A 16,423-nucleotide genomic window follows, 5' to 3' on the forward strand; every position below is an offset into this window, starting at 1 on the left:
TACGTCTCCCTTCCCGACACCATCTCATGTCATGCAAAAGAACAAGATGTGATAACATGGAAATATCTACCTACAGTTGTCACGACATTTTTCTGTTTCACTCCTTCATTATTGCCAACAAAATTACAGAATTTGGCATGGGTTTAGTTGTGGATACTGATTAAGTATCACTTAAGGATGAGACAAGGACTGTGTTTGGAGGAGGCCCTAATTAGGGGTGATATGCCAGTATTGATCCTTGTCTCTTTCACAGCTGTCCAGGACACTTACCACTTACTAGACTATTACAAGACTTTCCATAATAATAAATTAAATTGTTCCAATATTCTTTGCCACAGTTATTTCTTTGATCAGCAGTTTTATAAAATATCGCAGAATGCTTGGCAGGATTTTGCATTGGGCAAATAGCTATTTCTCAAAAACCTATCAGGCCTGGATCAGAATTGTTATGGGCCAATAAAGTCTGCTTCATTGGGTTTCTTGGCTTCATGGCAAAGATGATTCCTCATCCCATGGCTGTGGGTTTCTCTAAGGTCTCTCTCACCTAGAGAGAGGATTTGTCTTTCTTGAAATCAAGAGGAGGAGTTTTGGATTTTTGAGCTGGGTCAAAAAGTTAAGATTTAATATGAGACTATTTTTTAGCCTGTTACAGAATAATTATGGCATCAACTCTTGGGTATTGTCATTAAGGATTCTATGGATCTAAGTTCATTATCCATCCCAGTGTTAAGCTGGGCTTGTAGGACCTTTTTAAATAAGATTCACTGCTGCTAGGAAAACTCCTCAGGACATTTTTTGGTAAAACAGACCCTTTTCAAAGTTTTTCTATTTGATACTTATACCAAATGATCAGAATATTCTGAATTTGCAAAGCTTACAGTGTAATTAAAAATCTTTAAGAGTGTTTCCTTTGATATTAATTTTGTGGTTGTTCTGGAATGAGCTTTTTGTCTTTTGGAGGTTGCCTATGCCATAATCAGCAAGGTCAACATATGAATTTTTATTTATGTACAAGAGGTCTCCAGTATCATTCAGCAATGTCAATCATAAAACAAATTGTTATTAATAATAAAGTCTTGCTGACTGTTTGCTGTACATTGTTCTGCTGTTGTGCATTTTGAGGGTTGTTTATTATTTAGAGATTTAGTGTAATTCACTGACTGAAATAATCAACCTCCTGTTGATGGAACTGTTGAGCTGTCCAGAACTTTATTAGAGAATTTTCTAGGTCTAGAAAGTATAAGGCTTTTAAAGTTAAAAATAAAATCTAGGCTTTATTAAAATAAGTAGTAAAATACTTAATATTTTAAGTTTAAAAATTTTATTGATTCTGTCAAAAGTATTATAAAAGGATTTATTAGCAACTCCTACCTGTACCACTGAAAATGAGTTCTTGCTTTAGGTTTAATGTCAGCTAACATGGTGATTTCCTGAGTTGTTGCTGGCTCTCCAAAATCCACTGTGATCCTTACAAAGTTTATTTCCCTTACCCTGGAGTCTTACCTGGTTTTTTTGTGCTACCCTCAGGGGCATCTCAGTCTCCTTTGTGAACTGCAGACTCATATCCTTGCCATCTCTATGTCTCTGTGACCCCTTCTCATTTTGCAGGGTATGTTGTGTGGTTTTTTTCCTCTGAGCATACTCAGCTATTGCTGAGGTAAAAATCAGGCAGAGATCTTTTCCTCTCCCACGGGATCCTTCCTAACCCAACCTTCCCAAAAGAACAAGAATGCCAAAGCTGAGAATAAGCAAATTAAACATATGATGCCTGTCATAGGGTAGGTTTGCATTTCTCTTAGGCCGATTGTCTTAAGATTTGTGTGGGATCACACATCTAGGCAGTAACAATTGCTGGAAACGTCACAACACAGCAAATGCCTCTTTTCATGGTATCAGTACCCAGCAGGAAGCTGTAGCTCAGCTGGTCAGAGCATGGTGCTAATAACACCAAGGTTGTGGATTTGATCCCTGTACAGGCCATTCACTTGACAGCTTGTGGGTCCCTTCTAACTTGGAATATTTTATGATTTCTGTGATTATGGCCATGGAGCGGGGAGTAGCAGATGTTTTATTTAACATAAACACTTTGATAGTCTTTCTCGAAGTAATGTTCCAGAGTTTGGACTGGTACCTTACACTTGATTTGAAGTCTCATCTACTTAGGCAAGGGCTGCAGTAGCAGATAGTATATGATCATGTTGTGTTTTGTTCTAAGAACAGGAAGGAGCAGCTCTGATTGCTCTAGGGCTGTCGTGTGGGAAGGCAAACAGAGTTCCTTGGAGAGATGAGGGCACTGCACCTTCCATGCAAGTAAGCTGAGTATTTGCAATGGGAACATCTAAAATGCTGAATGAGGTCATGAAGGAGTAGTCCATGAGTAAGTGAGGCAGAAACAGCAGGGAACGGACTAAAAGACTTGTGAACTTGTTTGCAGTCAAGTTCATGGACTTGGAGGTGGCATGGCCTGAGACAGGCTGTGTAGCTAGGAATACACAGAAAATGAAAGAAAGCTGCTGATAAGTAAATCTTCTGGGATGCTGTGGAAGGAGGGAAATTTCTTTCTTAACCTTTTATTCCTAGCTTTGCCATGAGATTGATGTAAGTTTTCTCTACTTAAAATTAATCAATTATTCAAATGTATTATTTTGTGTTATGGTAAAGCCTGGATTTAAAGATTTTTAAATACCTGAATTCATGTCTTTTGATATGCTCAAATTGCTGAATAGGTGGGATAATTCCGCTTTCAGAATCTGATTGATTGATGGACTTGTGATAGTTGTCTACTGCTGCAGACAGTCAGATTTCCCAGCAGGAAGACTCTTCAGTGGAGAATTTAATGCCAACTTCTTTGCTTCTTTTTTTTTCATTAAAATTTTCTTCTGTTCCATCAAGTCACTGTAGTTGTCTATGACTAAGAACATAAATTTTTTTGGCTACTGTACATATATAGGAGCTACAAAACATTATAGTTACTAGAGCAGGTGCTTGGTTTAGACCCATAGAAATAAAGCATAATGACTCCTTCTGCTGACATGACCTAGTATTGTACAGAAAGGACTCCAAACAAAAACATGCTGAAACTCCAGAACTGAGGCTATAATTCTGAGACCCCAGCATTGAACTGACAGGTCTGTAATGGAGAAAATGCACTTTTCTTGAATTAAGTTCCATTTTGCTAAATTTTCCAGGTGTTGATGTATGGAAAAGAAACATACAAAAATATATGACTAAGAATGGCTTTTTGACTACTGTGGTGTTAGACTTGACAGACTTATTAATGTGAGATGATTTACAGGCAATTTCAGGTGAATTCTTCAGACGGAAAAAAGAATTTTCAGTGATGATGAATATAATGCTGTGCAATTGATTTTGTGTGCATTATTGATAAGACCAAGTGCTGTCTGACAGTAATTGCATATTATTGGTGCTATTTGTTAACATTTTACATTTAAGCAGAAACTACACAGTGATGTGACTCTATGCTATTTCCATTATTATACACTGCAAATGTATTAAGCTTTCCTGGAATCACTTTTAACTACTAAAGTAGGATCATGATGCATAACTGCTAAAAGAAGAGATATTTTGAAGAATATATCTGTCTAGTCTTAGCATATTGACATGGTATCAACAGTTCAGGGTGATTGTTTGCTTTCAATTTCTGAATTTGAGAAGGAGCATCTTACTTTAAAATAACTGGCATTTTAAGGAAAAAATACATCCATTAATAAAGTATATGTATGTCCAGTTAGTACTTGCCTTAGAGTTTTCTATTATCTTTGTTTATAAATACAGTCTATGGTTGTACTCTAAGGTGAGACTTCCAAGACTTGATAGAAAATTTGTTCTTTAAATTATTAAATGCATTTTGTGTAACTGAACTTGTTACTTGGTTTTGAATATCTCATTCTCAGTGAAAAAGGCTTAATTCTGCAAAAAATTAGTCATACAAATAGTTCCCATGAGCACAGCCCCTCTAAGATGACATCTAGATACCTTTTTTCTTTCTAGATATTAAGTATAGCACATGGATATTTTATTTCTAAAATACAACTAGTATTTCTGTCTTGGTTTGGTGAATCACATTAAAAAATCTTCCTGTGTTTTACAGATGGAATAGATTTTGTCTGATATATACATATATTTTTAACATTAGCAGTTATTTTTCTTGATCTGATTTCCAGGTTCCCCTGGACCATCCAGTGATCACAGCAGTGGAACTTCATCACCTCTCTTTGACAGTGGCTTACATTTAAATGGAAACTCAACTAACACGGTATGCAAATGAATAATAAAAGCATGGTGTAAGCTCTGTAAGTTCTTTTCCTTTTCTGAACTTCAAAATGATAGAGTAAGACTACCCTAGTTTTGTTCTTGTTGTTTGCTTTGATTGATTTTTAAGTGCTTATACTGTAAAATTCCGTACTTACAAAGTCGACAACACATGGCCCTGAACTGCTACGTTTTTACTCTGAGACAGCTGAGAAGCTTGGAAGAGTGAACACAGTAATATTTAATCATTGTTTAGACATGAATTCATGTAATACTTTTGTCATACTTTGTTGTAATATTGTACTGATTAATTTAATCCAGCTAGAGATGCTGAAATGCAGGTGGAATTAAGAAAATAATGTAAAGTTAAATTCTTGAAGCAAACTTTTTTAGTAGGAAAGATAGGGAGAAAAAGAGAAAGAAATGAAAGAGGAAAAATGTCACTTTCTTTAAACCAGAGGATATTCAGTTTTTTTTTCTGCAGTGAGCAACTGTGATTAAATTAATTGCAGCATTGTGGGGAAAGAAAAGAAGTTCCTTTCCCCAGGAAAAATGGTAGTCACCAAAGCCAAAGAAGACAGGATGTCTTAGTAGGCAAGAGTACTGTCCTTTCAGTAATGAAGATTGAAGATGTAAATACTAGCTGTACAAGGACGTGGACCTTCATGCTCAAAACCTGTTTGACACCTAACAAATCTCAGCTCTAGTTTTTCAGTTGGATATAAAATTACACAGAAAGTGAAACATTTGGAAGAAACATAAAGATTTCAGTTATAGGCTAGCTGTGTTGAAATTAGTTAGAATAGGAAGGAATTTGGGCCCAGCTAGAGTTAATTAAAATAGTTAAGAGAGCTGGACCTGAAATGGGTTTTAAGATGTTAGTAACTGATTACCAAATAACTGATGATCTGTCATTTGTACGTTTGCTTAGCTGTGCTTAGAACGAGGAATAGAAACATTGATAAGTTGGTGTAGGGAACAAGGACAATTACCAATTTCCTCCCTTGGTGGGTACCCGTTCAAAAGTCATGCAAGAGGAAACTTAAGAGGTCACTAAAGTAATTAGGATTGTTAAAGTTCAGAGAGGTGAAAAGGTCAAAATGAGGAAGATGAGTTACTTCATCTTTTTAAGACCACTGACCCAATTCAAGACCACCGACTCAATTCAGAACACACACTATGCATGCTTAATGACATTTAAGCTCATTTCCATACAAAGCGGAGAATGGGAGGTGTTAATGTTATGAATATGTATTTGTATTTTGGATATTCATAATTTTTGTAAATAAAAAGCTTTGGTTTTGCTCGGATCGGGGCCTTGCATCTTAGGGAGCTATCCCACGCAGTGCCTGGCCACAAATAAAACATGCACTTTCTAACTCTAAACTGTTAGAGAGTTTTTGTCCGTCTCAGTTGGATATCGATATTAGATTGCTCTTCATATTTTGGTGAATCAAAAGAATACCCAGTGAATGAACAGAAGGCTTCTCTGTTTTTGCTTTCTTTCTTAGACAGTGATGTGTCTGATGCTTACTGTACTTCTCTCAAGCTTTGCATTCTCTGAGCACTATCTCTCTATACTACTCCTTAAAGCTTGTTTCCATCTGTTAAAAATATATTCATATATGATAATAAAAATGCATTATGTACAATAAATAAATAAATAGAAATATGCTTTTCTGTGCTGATACCTGTACCGTAGTGTTTGGTGTCCAAACTGGTCATAGATACAAAAGGTTTCATGTTTATTTATTTGCAGTTATCCAGATGATTATTACCTTTAATTACTTGTACTGTTGTCTTACTAAACAATCCAAATCTGTCCTCAGGGTCCAGCATTCTGAAATGTCTGTCTGCCAGGTGCTCTGGAGGCAAAGAAAGTCCTTTCTGCAAAGAGCTTACATTATGAGAAGAGGGCTATGGCCAGTGATTGCATTAGCACATTTTACTAAATTAATGCCTACTAAATGCTAGAATTAGTATGTCATGATAATTTTTAATAATCATTATGACTACTGTGGGAATTAGACACTTTGAACTTTTCATATTATACAAATATAAATAAGTGGCTGGAATTTTGTAGACTTGTAGCAGAGTAATTAAGAGTTAGTTGCCAAGACAGCACACAAAAGACTGGGTATAAGCTTGAAATATAAGCAGAAAAACACAAAGTAAAAAATGGTGTAATTGTAAGGTACTTGGTTGCTTTTATACAGCACTTAATTTTTCTGAAGCCTGACATAAAGTCACATGAAGACCCATGTATGCAACAGACACTATGACCTAGAAGTGGAATAAATCTCTTGATCTGAAAATCTATTATTCTCTCGCGGAGTATGAAAGCAAAGTAACTTTGAATTGACTTCCAGTTCACAGTGTATCATTTGGTTATGTAAATTCATAAAATGATTAACGTAATAAATACAAAAAAATATCTCCCTTAGAGGTACACAGTGGTTACTCTCGTGAAAGTAATCATCACCATGTCTTCCATTTTTTGCTGAAGAGAAAGGTAAAATAGATGGACGCAGCCAGCTGCACTTTGTTTGGACTGCTGCTGTGCTGAGGACCTTTATGAAATGAGATAAACACACTGCAGATAATTTTTCCTCAATTATTAAAATATGAAGTGACTATTTCTTTTTCACCTCAGTAAAAAATAGTCCAGACTTCTTGTTTCTGATTATACCTCTCAGAAATCATAACAATAGAAGCTGGAAAAAAACTTTTAAATAACACCTTCCTACTTCACTACAATAGAATTGTCAGGAAAATTTTTTAGACTGAGATGTTTGGTTAGATTTAGCTGTGTTTTTCTAATTCTGATTAGAGTTGATTGGGACTTTCACTATGACATTAATGAAGTAAATGAAAGCTATCTTTAAAAGTCTTATCTTTAATTAATCCCCACTGTCACTGCTAATCTTTTCAGCAGTTATTTCTTCTCGTATTTAACATTTGATCATCTTGATCATTTCTTCTACACAGAAATTTCCCAGTGAAGTTTAAGTCACATATGGGTTGAGTTTTGATCTGATTTTTTGTTTGTTTTTTTTTTACTTAGAGTCTTAACAAAAGCTGATGAAGGAATATAGCATTGGAAATACAAAGAAAGTCTTACTGGTTGCTAAATAGATGAATACTGAACAATATTTGCTGCTTTATGGCATCTAGTACTAGTTTAAAAAATGTTCACTTAAACCATTGAAAATTAATCTGAAATTCACACACCTTCAAAGAAGATGAGTTCAACTTTTTAAGTGGGGCTCAACTAAATCCAAGTCTGTTTTCACTGGAAAAGAAGTGAAAGACCAATACAGGTCAGAAAAAGCTTACGGCAACTTATCTTTGAGAAAAAAAGTGCAGCAGGATCACAATGGAACTAGTATACCAAGTAGAAAACAGTAACTTGTATTTGTGAGGTATCTGGTTTCAGTTCTTAATTATGCATATTTTCCCCATACACAGCTCTTTCATGTGAATAGTTTGTTTTTTACAGTTCTTATGAATTTGCTCGTTTTGAGTTTGCAGTAGCAGGGAACAGAAAAATGCTTCGGAAATATAGCCAAATTTTTTATTTTTTATTAATTATTCCTCATAGAAATTGGTCATTTCCTTTATCCTATTCAGTTTTCTTTTTTTTTTTTTAATTACACTTAAGGTATTTTGAGTTCCTTTGCTTACTTGATGGATTATAAGGAGTGCTTCATCAGACTAGTCACCAGGAATCAGCTTTAGGGAGAGTTGGTTTGCTCTGTAGGTTGCACCAACTGTTGAGTACCTTTTGTTTGCACAGATAGATAAAAGAGTTTTGAGGAGTGGTGTAATTTATTAATGAATGATCCTCTTCTGCTTGGCCTCTGATTCAGGAGTACAGTATGAGAGCTGCAGAGTAATTAAATTTGCATAATTTAATTAATGAATAATCTCTTTTTTTCTCATATTACCTGTTCCTCTGCATGTGTTTACAAATGTGCACAAATGGACCACTTCAGTTCAGAACTAGGTTATAAAGAGAAGTTAGAAATTTGAAACTCTCTTGTATGAGCATACAAAATTATGGTCATTTCTCACCTGTTGCCAATCTGGTGAAGAGAAGGAGCTGCCATCTCTCATGTGTTTCAGCAGGGAGTATCAGAAGTCCTTGATTAGAGGGAAATATGCATGGTAACATGAGGATGAAGACTAGATGAGGAAGCTGAAGTGTTAGAGGAAATGAAAGCGTGCAGTTTTTTGGGGTTTTTTTTAACTAGAAAGATCCTTCTACTGTTTTCCCAAGTTAGTGTTTGATTACTGTTCCAAATACGGGGTCCTGGTAATGATCAGTGTGAAAGCAGAGAAGCGTGTTGTGGTGATGTTTCTAAATTTGATGTTAGCATAGATGAACTCTGGCAGTTCAGGTACATGTGTAAGTGGTGTATAGAGAAAAATGATAATAAAATTGAGTAACAAGTTCTCCTGCTAAGTTGCAACCAGTGTCTTTCCACTAGCTCCAGCAACAAATTGACACTTACTGAGTTCATAGAGAGACAAGCAAGAGTCGAGGCTCAGATTTATCCTGAGGAGTGTGCAGACTGTGTGAAGTTCAAAGAGTTTCCCTAGCCCTGAGCTAATTTTTCTAAGCAAGGACAGCATGCCCCATTTGGGGATATAAACAGCTGCCAAAAGCTGTCTGTAACAGTTGAAGTTTGGGCACACTTGCATTTATAGTGTAAAACTACAACAATCTCAACATCGTATCTTTTCTTTTCCTTATATACATTTAATGTTGGATTTTGATTTCTGACTGCTATTGTAGTTTTTGAGGAGTCATAATTACTTTCTGCTTTTTGTGCTGAGATTTAATATAAGCTACTCTCACCCCTGTCCCCTATCCCCAAAGGAAGAACATATCTGGAAAGATGTTCCAGGCAAGGTTATTGAGGTTACTTGGAAACCAATTACGTACTAGCTCAAGGGAAACAAATTAATGAAAAAGGTGCAAGATTCTGTCAAATAGTCCATATGTATTCTCTAAAAATACCTTACTCAGGCTTGTACCCCATAGGTTCATAATAATCTATTGGCACCTAGTAGCACAGCTGTAATGAAGTATTCATTAATATTTCCATTGTAAATCACCTCTAGAGAAACTTACATAATTGAAAGGGTTTTAATTTGTTTAATTTGAATAGTAATCCAATTGATAATCCAATTGATTTAAGTGCATAGCTATTGCAGTGAATAAGGTAGTGTGAGTCCCTAACATGTACTGTTAAACAGGCTCTCTATGTAAACGTCGTATATAGGTGCTCAGTGTCTGCAAACTCATACATTAATTAAAAAGAATTAAATGTCTTACAGAGCAATCATTACATTTCAAAAGCATGTATCTGATGCAGCATTAGAGTTAAAAAGTGGGGGGTTTTTGTGATAGGAAAGGAGGGGTTGTTTCACATGCTGTTTCACCTTCCTCCCATTTAATTAAGCATCTGTCAATTAAAATATTGTTGAATAGAGCTGTGTAATTAAAAGCTGCTGCTTTCACTGAATTTTGAAGACATCATATTACAAGTCCAAATTGCTACTTCACCTGAAAGAGCTTGTTTCCTCTATAGAAGCCTTTATCTATTGAATGATTTGGTGATGCATACTTTAACAGATAATTACTGTCTTCTTAAAACTGTCGCAGAATTGTGCACCTGCATCTAAGAATTCCATTAAAAGTAAGTAAATACAGACCCTCTCCTGAATTCATGCTGCATCAAAGGAATGCACAGGTATTTTGATATCATAATTAAATCCCTCTGACTTCTGAGACAAGTTGAAAGCTCCGACTCCTATTTACAGTAGATATCACCATAATTTGTTTTTTTGGCTGGGCATCACAAGAGTTTCACTCATGCCTCATTTGGTATTTGTTGTTCAACGATTAAAGTAAGCTGATGTGAGAGTCTTTTACTGCTAAATGGAGCAGTCATGTTTTCTTCTCCAAGCAACATAAAGCCCCTGCTTCTTGTCTGTCCCTGTAATAAGTATTAGCAAATGCTCAGCCTTACATAGGTCAGATCAGTTCATCGATATAAACTACCTATGTATATATATATACATACATTTCAGTCACAGACCGGACTAAAACTATAGAGAGAGCATATTCAATTCACTCTGAGCTGAATGTTGCTGGGCGTTTTTGCAAGAAATTATGTAACTCTAATTCTCTTTCTTCAGAATAAGTGTAAGACAAATCTGTCTATTTGCAAAGCATATTATATTGAAGGGGTTTTTTTTTTTGAGTATGCTGAAACATTTTTAGTAATGGAGCTTTGACAAAACACACTCCAGTTGGCATCAAAAAGGTGCAAGAAAGCTGGTTTTTTATAATCTAAAAGACTTTAATGAAATCCACTGAAACGTAATGGCCAATGTTTTCAGTTATAGCTTAAGGCAATGAAGCTATGCCAAGGTATTTTAGCATTTCAGAGTTTAAGGCATGTCTGGAAGACACTCTTAGTCATATGATTTAGTTTTGGGTAGTCCTTTGAGGAGAAGGGATTTGGACTCGGTGATCCTTATGAATCCCTTTCAACTTGAGATACTCTATGGTTTTATGTTTCTATAATTTAAACCGCAGAGTTGTTTAAATTTAAACCATCAAACCATGACAACAAGGAAAATATATCAATATATAAATATCAAATATATTAATGTTGCTACCATTTTCATATACATATTTTACAAAGAGATATTTTATATTCTTTTCAGAAATTCTCAGCAATGCTCACTAAAATGGAAACAGCAACAATTACCATGTGAAATAAATAACAGCATTATCATTATCATCTCTTTTTGAACCAGTATCAACAAAGACAGTAATCAAGATTAGTCATACCTCTTACATATGCTTGGTAGAAATACGTTTGTGAAAAAGGATCAAGGCTTTAATGATGCACTTTGAAATATTAAATCCTCTAAAGCAGAAAATGGATAAATTCCAAATTATCAGTAAAATGTTGTATTTTTTCCTAATGGATATCACACTTGATTCTTATTTCATAAAGTGGTACAATCATGGACTCATTTAGGTTAGAAAAGACCTCTAAGATCATCAAATCCAACCTGAGCTTAACTTAGAATGGCCAAGTCCAGCACCAAACCACATCTCTAAGTACCCTTGTCACGTATCTTTTAAATATCTCCAAGGATAGTGACTCAACCATTTCCCTGGGAAGCCTGTTCCAATGCTTGACAACCATTTCTGTGAAAAAATTTTCCCTAATGTCCAACCTAAATCTCTCCTGGTACAACTAAGACCATTTCTTCTTGTTCTATCACTTGTTATTTGAAGGAAGAGACCAACCCCTACCTGGATACAGCCTCTTTTCAGATAGTTGTAGAGAGCAATAAGGAGCCCCCAGAGCTGCCTTTTCTTCAGCCATTGGTGTTCTTGGCCACCTGGGCAGACACTGGCTCATGTTCAGCCACTGTCAACCAGCACACCCCGGTCCTTTTCCACCTTTCCAGTGACTCCACCCCTGGCTTGTAGCACTGCAGGGGGTCATCATGATCCACATGGAGGACCTGGCACTTGGCCTTGTTGAACCTCGTACAATGGAAAGAGTCTGTCCAGATCCCTCTGCAGATCCTTCTACCCTCCAGGAGATCAACACTCCCACCTTGCTTTGTGTCATCTGCAAACTGACTAAAGGTGCACTTGATCCCCTCCTCCAGACCACCGATAATGATGTTAAAGAGGACCGGCCCAAATACTGAGCGCTAGAGATTACAACATGTGACCAGCTGCCAGCTCCGTTCACCAGCACTCCCTGGGCCCAGCCATCAAGCCAGATTTTACCCAGTGATGTGTGCACCTGTCCAAGCCATGGGCTGCCAGATTTTCCAAAAGAATGCTGTGGGGGGCAGTAACAAAGGCTTTACTGAAGTCCGGGTAGATAACATGCACAGACTTCCCCTCATCTAGTAGGTCTTGTCATAGAAGATCAGGCTGGTCAAGCAGGACCTGCCTTTCCTAAACCCATGCTGGCTGTGCCTGATCAGCTGGTTGTCCTGCATATGCCTCATGATGGCACTCATGATGGTTTCTGGTCAAAGACCCATCCAGCCTGGCCTTGGATACTTACAAGGATGGGGCATCATTTGCCAAGTGAATTAACCCTGCTTCAGCCTTCCTGAAGCCCATGTTTAATGAAAAAGCTATACCAACCTAAAATAACACTGTCTGCTTTCAAGGTATGGCCCTAGCAGAAACTGGAAATTAAATTACTAGAGAGGGTTCAGAAAGACTTTCTTCTGATGACATGATATTTTTCTTGCATAAATTTAAAATCAATGACAGTTTAAAAGAAAGCAAGGTAAAATAACTGAGTTTCCCAAACTCTGCAAATTATATGTCACAAAAAGATGAAAAATTGACACTCCCAGACAGCTGGGATCTTTTCCCTTCCTTTCTGTGGTCTTAATGGAAACTTAATTATGGAGACACATCTGATTATGTCTCCCCATTAGTGGTAGACTTTCTGGACTTATTCTACTTCTTGGAAGACTTTTTAGTTGCACCATAGTGAGTTGTTTTATAGTTATTTAAGAAAGTGACAAAGCACTTGCCTGCAATGTCATTCATAGGTCAGTGATTGATCATGGGATACAGAGTCAGGCCCTCCTCCAGATCAGCAGTATACAGCTGTCCCAGGTAGGTAGTGATTATGTGTCATTACAACTTGATTCTTGTTCACTGTTCTGTCAAAACCAAGATTTTTGTGTTCAATCCATTTCTTAATGGACAGGTGTTCCAAGCAAATTGGCATTAATTGGCAGCACTGTTGGTGACCTCTGCAGAAAACCGAAGGTATAAAATGAATGAGAGCATAAAGCCACAGTTACAGAGATGATCTCTATTTTAGTGCTTTGGAGGAACGGTGTGGAGAGTTTTCAAGATGAGTAGCACCAGCTGTTTTGTAGAGAAATGGCTTGAAGGTCAGTCAGCTCAGTATACTGGGTCAGACCAAAGAACTATGTAGCCAAAAAACTCATTCCCAGCAGATGCCCTCAAGAGAGTGCAAAAGCAGAGGAAATATGTGTAATTGTTTATAGGGAATAATTCCTGCACCTCCTGTGACTTCTGACATAGGTGCTTCCTGAACCAGTTTGTTATGTAGACTAACACATTCAGTCTCTGTTTTTATCCTACTGTCTTTTACTTCTAATCAATACCCCTGCTTCTTATGTGAAAATGGGAAGTGAACCACTGTTTCTTAACCCCTTTCTCTTTTATTTTTTTACATACCTCAGTCATACAATTCCCTCAGCAGTTTCTTTTCCAGACTAATGAATCTTTGTTAACCTAATTGTTCAAAGACAATTCTGCTCTTTTCAACATCTAAATTTCAAGATCTAAATTTTGAGTGGTAATCACCTGTTCATATCCCATTACAGTATGGGGAAAGTTAATACTGTCTTTCTTCATGTGCACTGCTATACATTTATTTACTATATTTTTAGCAGTTCTTTTATCTCTCAATCATTCAGTAGAATGAGCTTCTTCCGCAGCTCTTTCTCTTGGTTTTCTTTTCATCATTTTTTACTGCTTGTTATTCATAGGAAACTTGGTCAGTCTGGTGTTCACCATCTTTTCCAAATCATAAATCAATATCCTGAACAACCTTTGTAACTGTGGGAGTCCACGGATAGTAGCCTTCTGCTCTGTTTTCCTTGCTACAGTTTAGATAGTTATTAATTTGATAATTTCATCATATTCCAAAGCAAATCAGTTAAGAACATTTTGTGAGGGATAAATGGTTTTCTGAAACCCAAATATGCCTTAACAATTGCTTCTCATCTATTAGCTAACAGTTTTGGACAACTCTAAAAGATTTGTGAGGCATGTCCTCTGTTCGCAAAAGTTGTACTCGGACTTGCTTCCTCCTCAGTTTCTTATTTTTATCCATGTGTTTTGAAGAGGATACATCAAGGAATCTCAGATTGAATTGTTAATAGATTATAGGTTCAATAGAACAACATGAACTTCTGGTCCTATGATAGTGTTTTGTTTCTATGCAATGGTGTTATGTATGTATGCCCTGTTTTGTCCTTAAGATGAAGAGGGGTAATTCCAACTTTGTGCTCTACCATAAACTGGTTAGTAGAATACAGCTTCATAAGAAATACATATTTGAAACTTAGACTAGTCTGACCCCTTCATATCCTTTTGCTGTTCTTGGCCATTAGTGTTCAGATCATGCAGGAGGGTTTCTGCAGCTATAAGTAGTTTGGAACTGTGGGAAAAAAATAAATTACTCCTTCTAGTGTATTTTTCAAATATCAAAGCTTTGAAATTGTGTGGGGAAGACCCATTTGCTTTAGGAGTTTATAGCAGTTTTAACAGTTTAGCATTCTGACATGAATATTTCTATGCTTCAATTTCATAGCTTTGGGGTTAATAGATTTTTGACCAACTGGTGTTGGCCATTTTTTCCCCTTCAATTCATTAACCTAATGAATGGCTGTGATGTACATTTTCTAAAATTCTAACTTTTACTTACATTGAGATACTTTTTCTTTACACTTATACCCTACTGAAGCATTTAATTGAAGTGTAAGGGACTCAAATGGAAACATTAAATTGCCTAAGTGATTAACTCATTAATTTTTTTTGCTGCCAAATGCTCTTAAGTTACCTAGAATATTACAGAATATTGTTCAACAACCTGATAAAAGAAGTACAACTAATAGTTCACAAGTAAAAGAGATTTTTGTGTTTAAATTGTCTAGATGTTTTCTGCATCTTTAGAGTTTAGAGGGTTGGAACAATAGATGATGTTGCATGAATTCTTATGTTCCTTAATTTTCTCATTCTTTGTTTTACTGATTTTAGTTATTTTCAGTGATCATAATCAAGTATCTATGTTTGACTGCAATAAGCTACCTTCTGTTTTATTCCTAGGCATTTCAGTTTCCAGACAGACAATGTTAGATTATGTTGATCCTTTCCAACTTCAGATTGCATGGGGTTCTGTCAATTATTTTAGTTTGTGCAGAATTCTCTACTATGTGTCAGATTCTTCACTGTGATACTAATAAATTTATTCTAGATTTTGAAGACACCTTAGCCTTTTGTGTCTAATTTTTTAAAAAAAAATTACTCTGTGGACTTGATTATGAAATATTCGTACTGCAAAAACACCAGGTGATCTCAATCAAATAAAAGCTGTATGGTTCTAGGGATAGCAAATCCCTGTTCCCAAAAAGATTGCTGTCTGAAAGTTTCCATAGTGTTACCAACTCCAGAAGTTTCATTACAAATTTTTCATTTACTAGGAAAGTGTACTTCAGTCACTGTCTCAGTCATACAGTCAGAATGTGAAACTCGCCATTTTGATTTATTTAAAGTAAATAGAAACATCAGCCCTTGCTGACGGCAAGAAGGAGCTTTAGGAGGAAAAAACAATCCTAACTTCTTATGAGCAAGAAAAACAAATAGACAATTCCCAGAATGCTTTTTATTTTGAGTAAATTTTATGGTTTTTGAACACTGGGGCATAACAGACTTGAAGTTGGGTCATTCTGTGGTTTCTTTGCTTTTGTAAATGCTACTCAGTGCATATTTACAGGTCATATAAAAATAACCAGCTATCAACTCTGTTCTCTACTGGAAAATTCTCTGCACAATGTGGGACAAAAAATTTTTGTTCAGAGACAGCACAATCACCTAACTTTGACCTAAATATATATGTCTGTGAATCTTTCTCGGCTGCCTTTGTGTAATTTTTATTTCTATCTTTACAAAAGAGTGAAATGCTCAACTGTCATGGAAATTCAGAGCTATAAATGCCAATAAAATATTTCAATATATCATTTTCTTGCATTTTCTAAGAAACTCCTAGGTTGTTCTATTCAATGTTTAATAAGCATTTTTAAGCTCACAATGATTTCCAACATTTTCTAGTCCGTTTCCATAATCTAATTGATTTTTGCCTATAAACACTATTTTGAAATCATTTGCAAACAAGCCCAGTTACCATCATTTTTGGGCACACTTCTGTACTTTCAGTCATTGATGCAATTATGTAATCTCTGGATATTACTACACAGGCTAAAAAACTACATATTCTGCAAGTGTATATCAACTAAGTATGTGTCTCTGCAGTTTTCTGAATAT

General features: G+C 36.0%; 1 protein-coding gene across 1 annotated transcript in view; it reads left to right on the forward strand.

Annotated features, from left to right (window-relative positions):
• SNTG2 (syntrophin gamma 2) overlaps positions 1-16,423 on the forward strand; it is a 139,105-nt gene that overhangs the window by 53,667 nt on the left and 69,015 nt on the right. The window contains exon 8 of the mRNA XM_008641850.2: positions 4,185-4,276. Within this exon, the coding sequence (XP_008640072.1) occupies positions 4,185-4,276 (92 nt within the window). The remainder of the gene's footprint in view (positions 1-4,184; positions 4,277-16,423) is intronic.

Source organism: Corvus brachyrhynchos, unplaced genomic scaffold, assembly GCF_000691975.1.
Source record: "Corvus brachyrhynchos isolate BGI_N302 unplaced genomic scaffold, ASM69197v1 scaffold116, whole genome shotgun sequence".
In the NCBI taxonomy this organism is placed as follows: Eukaryota; Metazoa; Chordata; class Aves; order Passeriformes; family Corvidae; genus Corvus; species Corvus brachyrhynchos.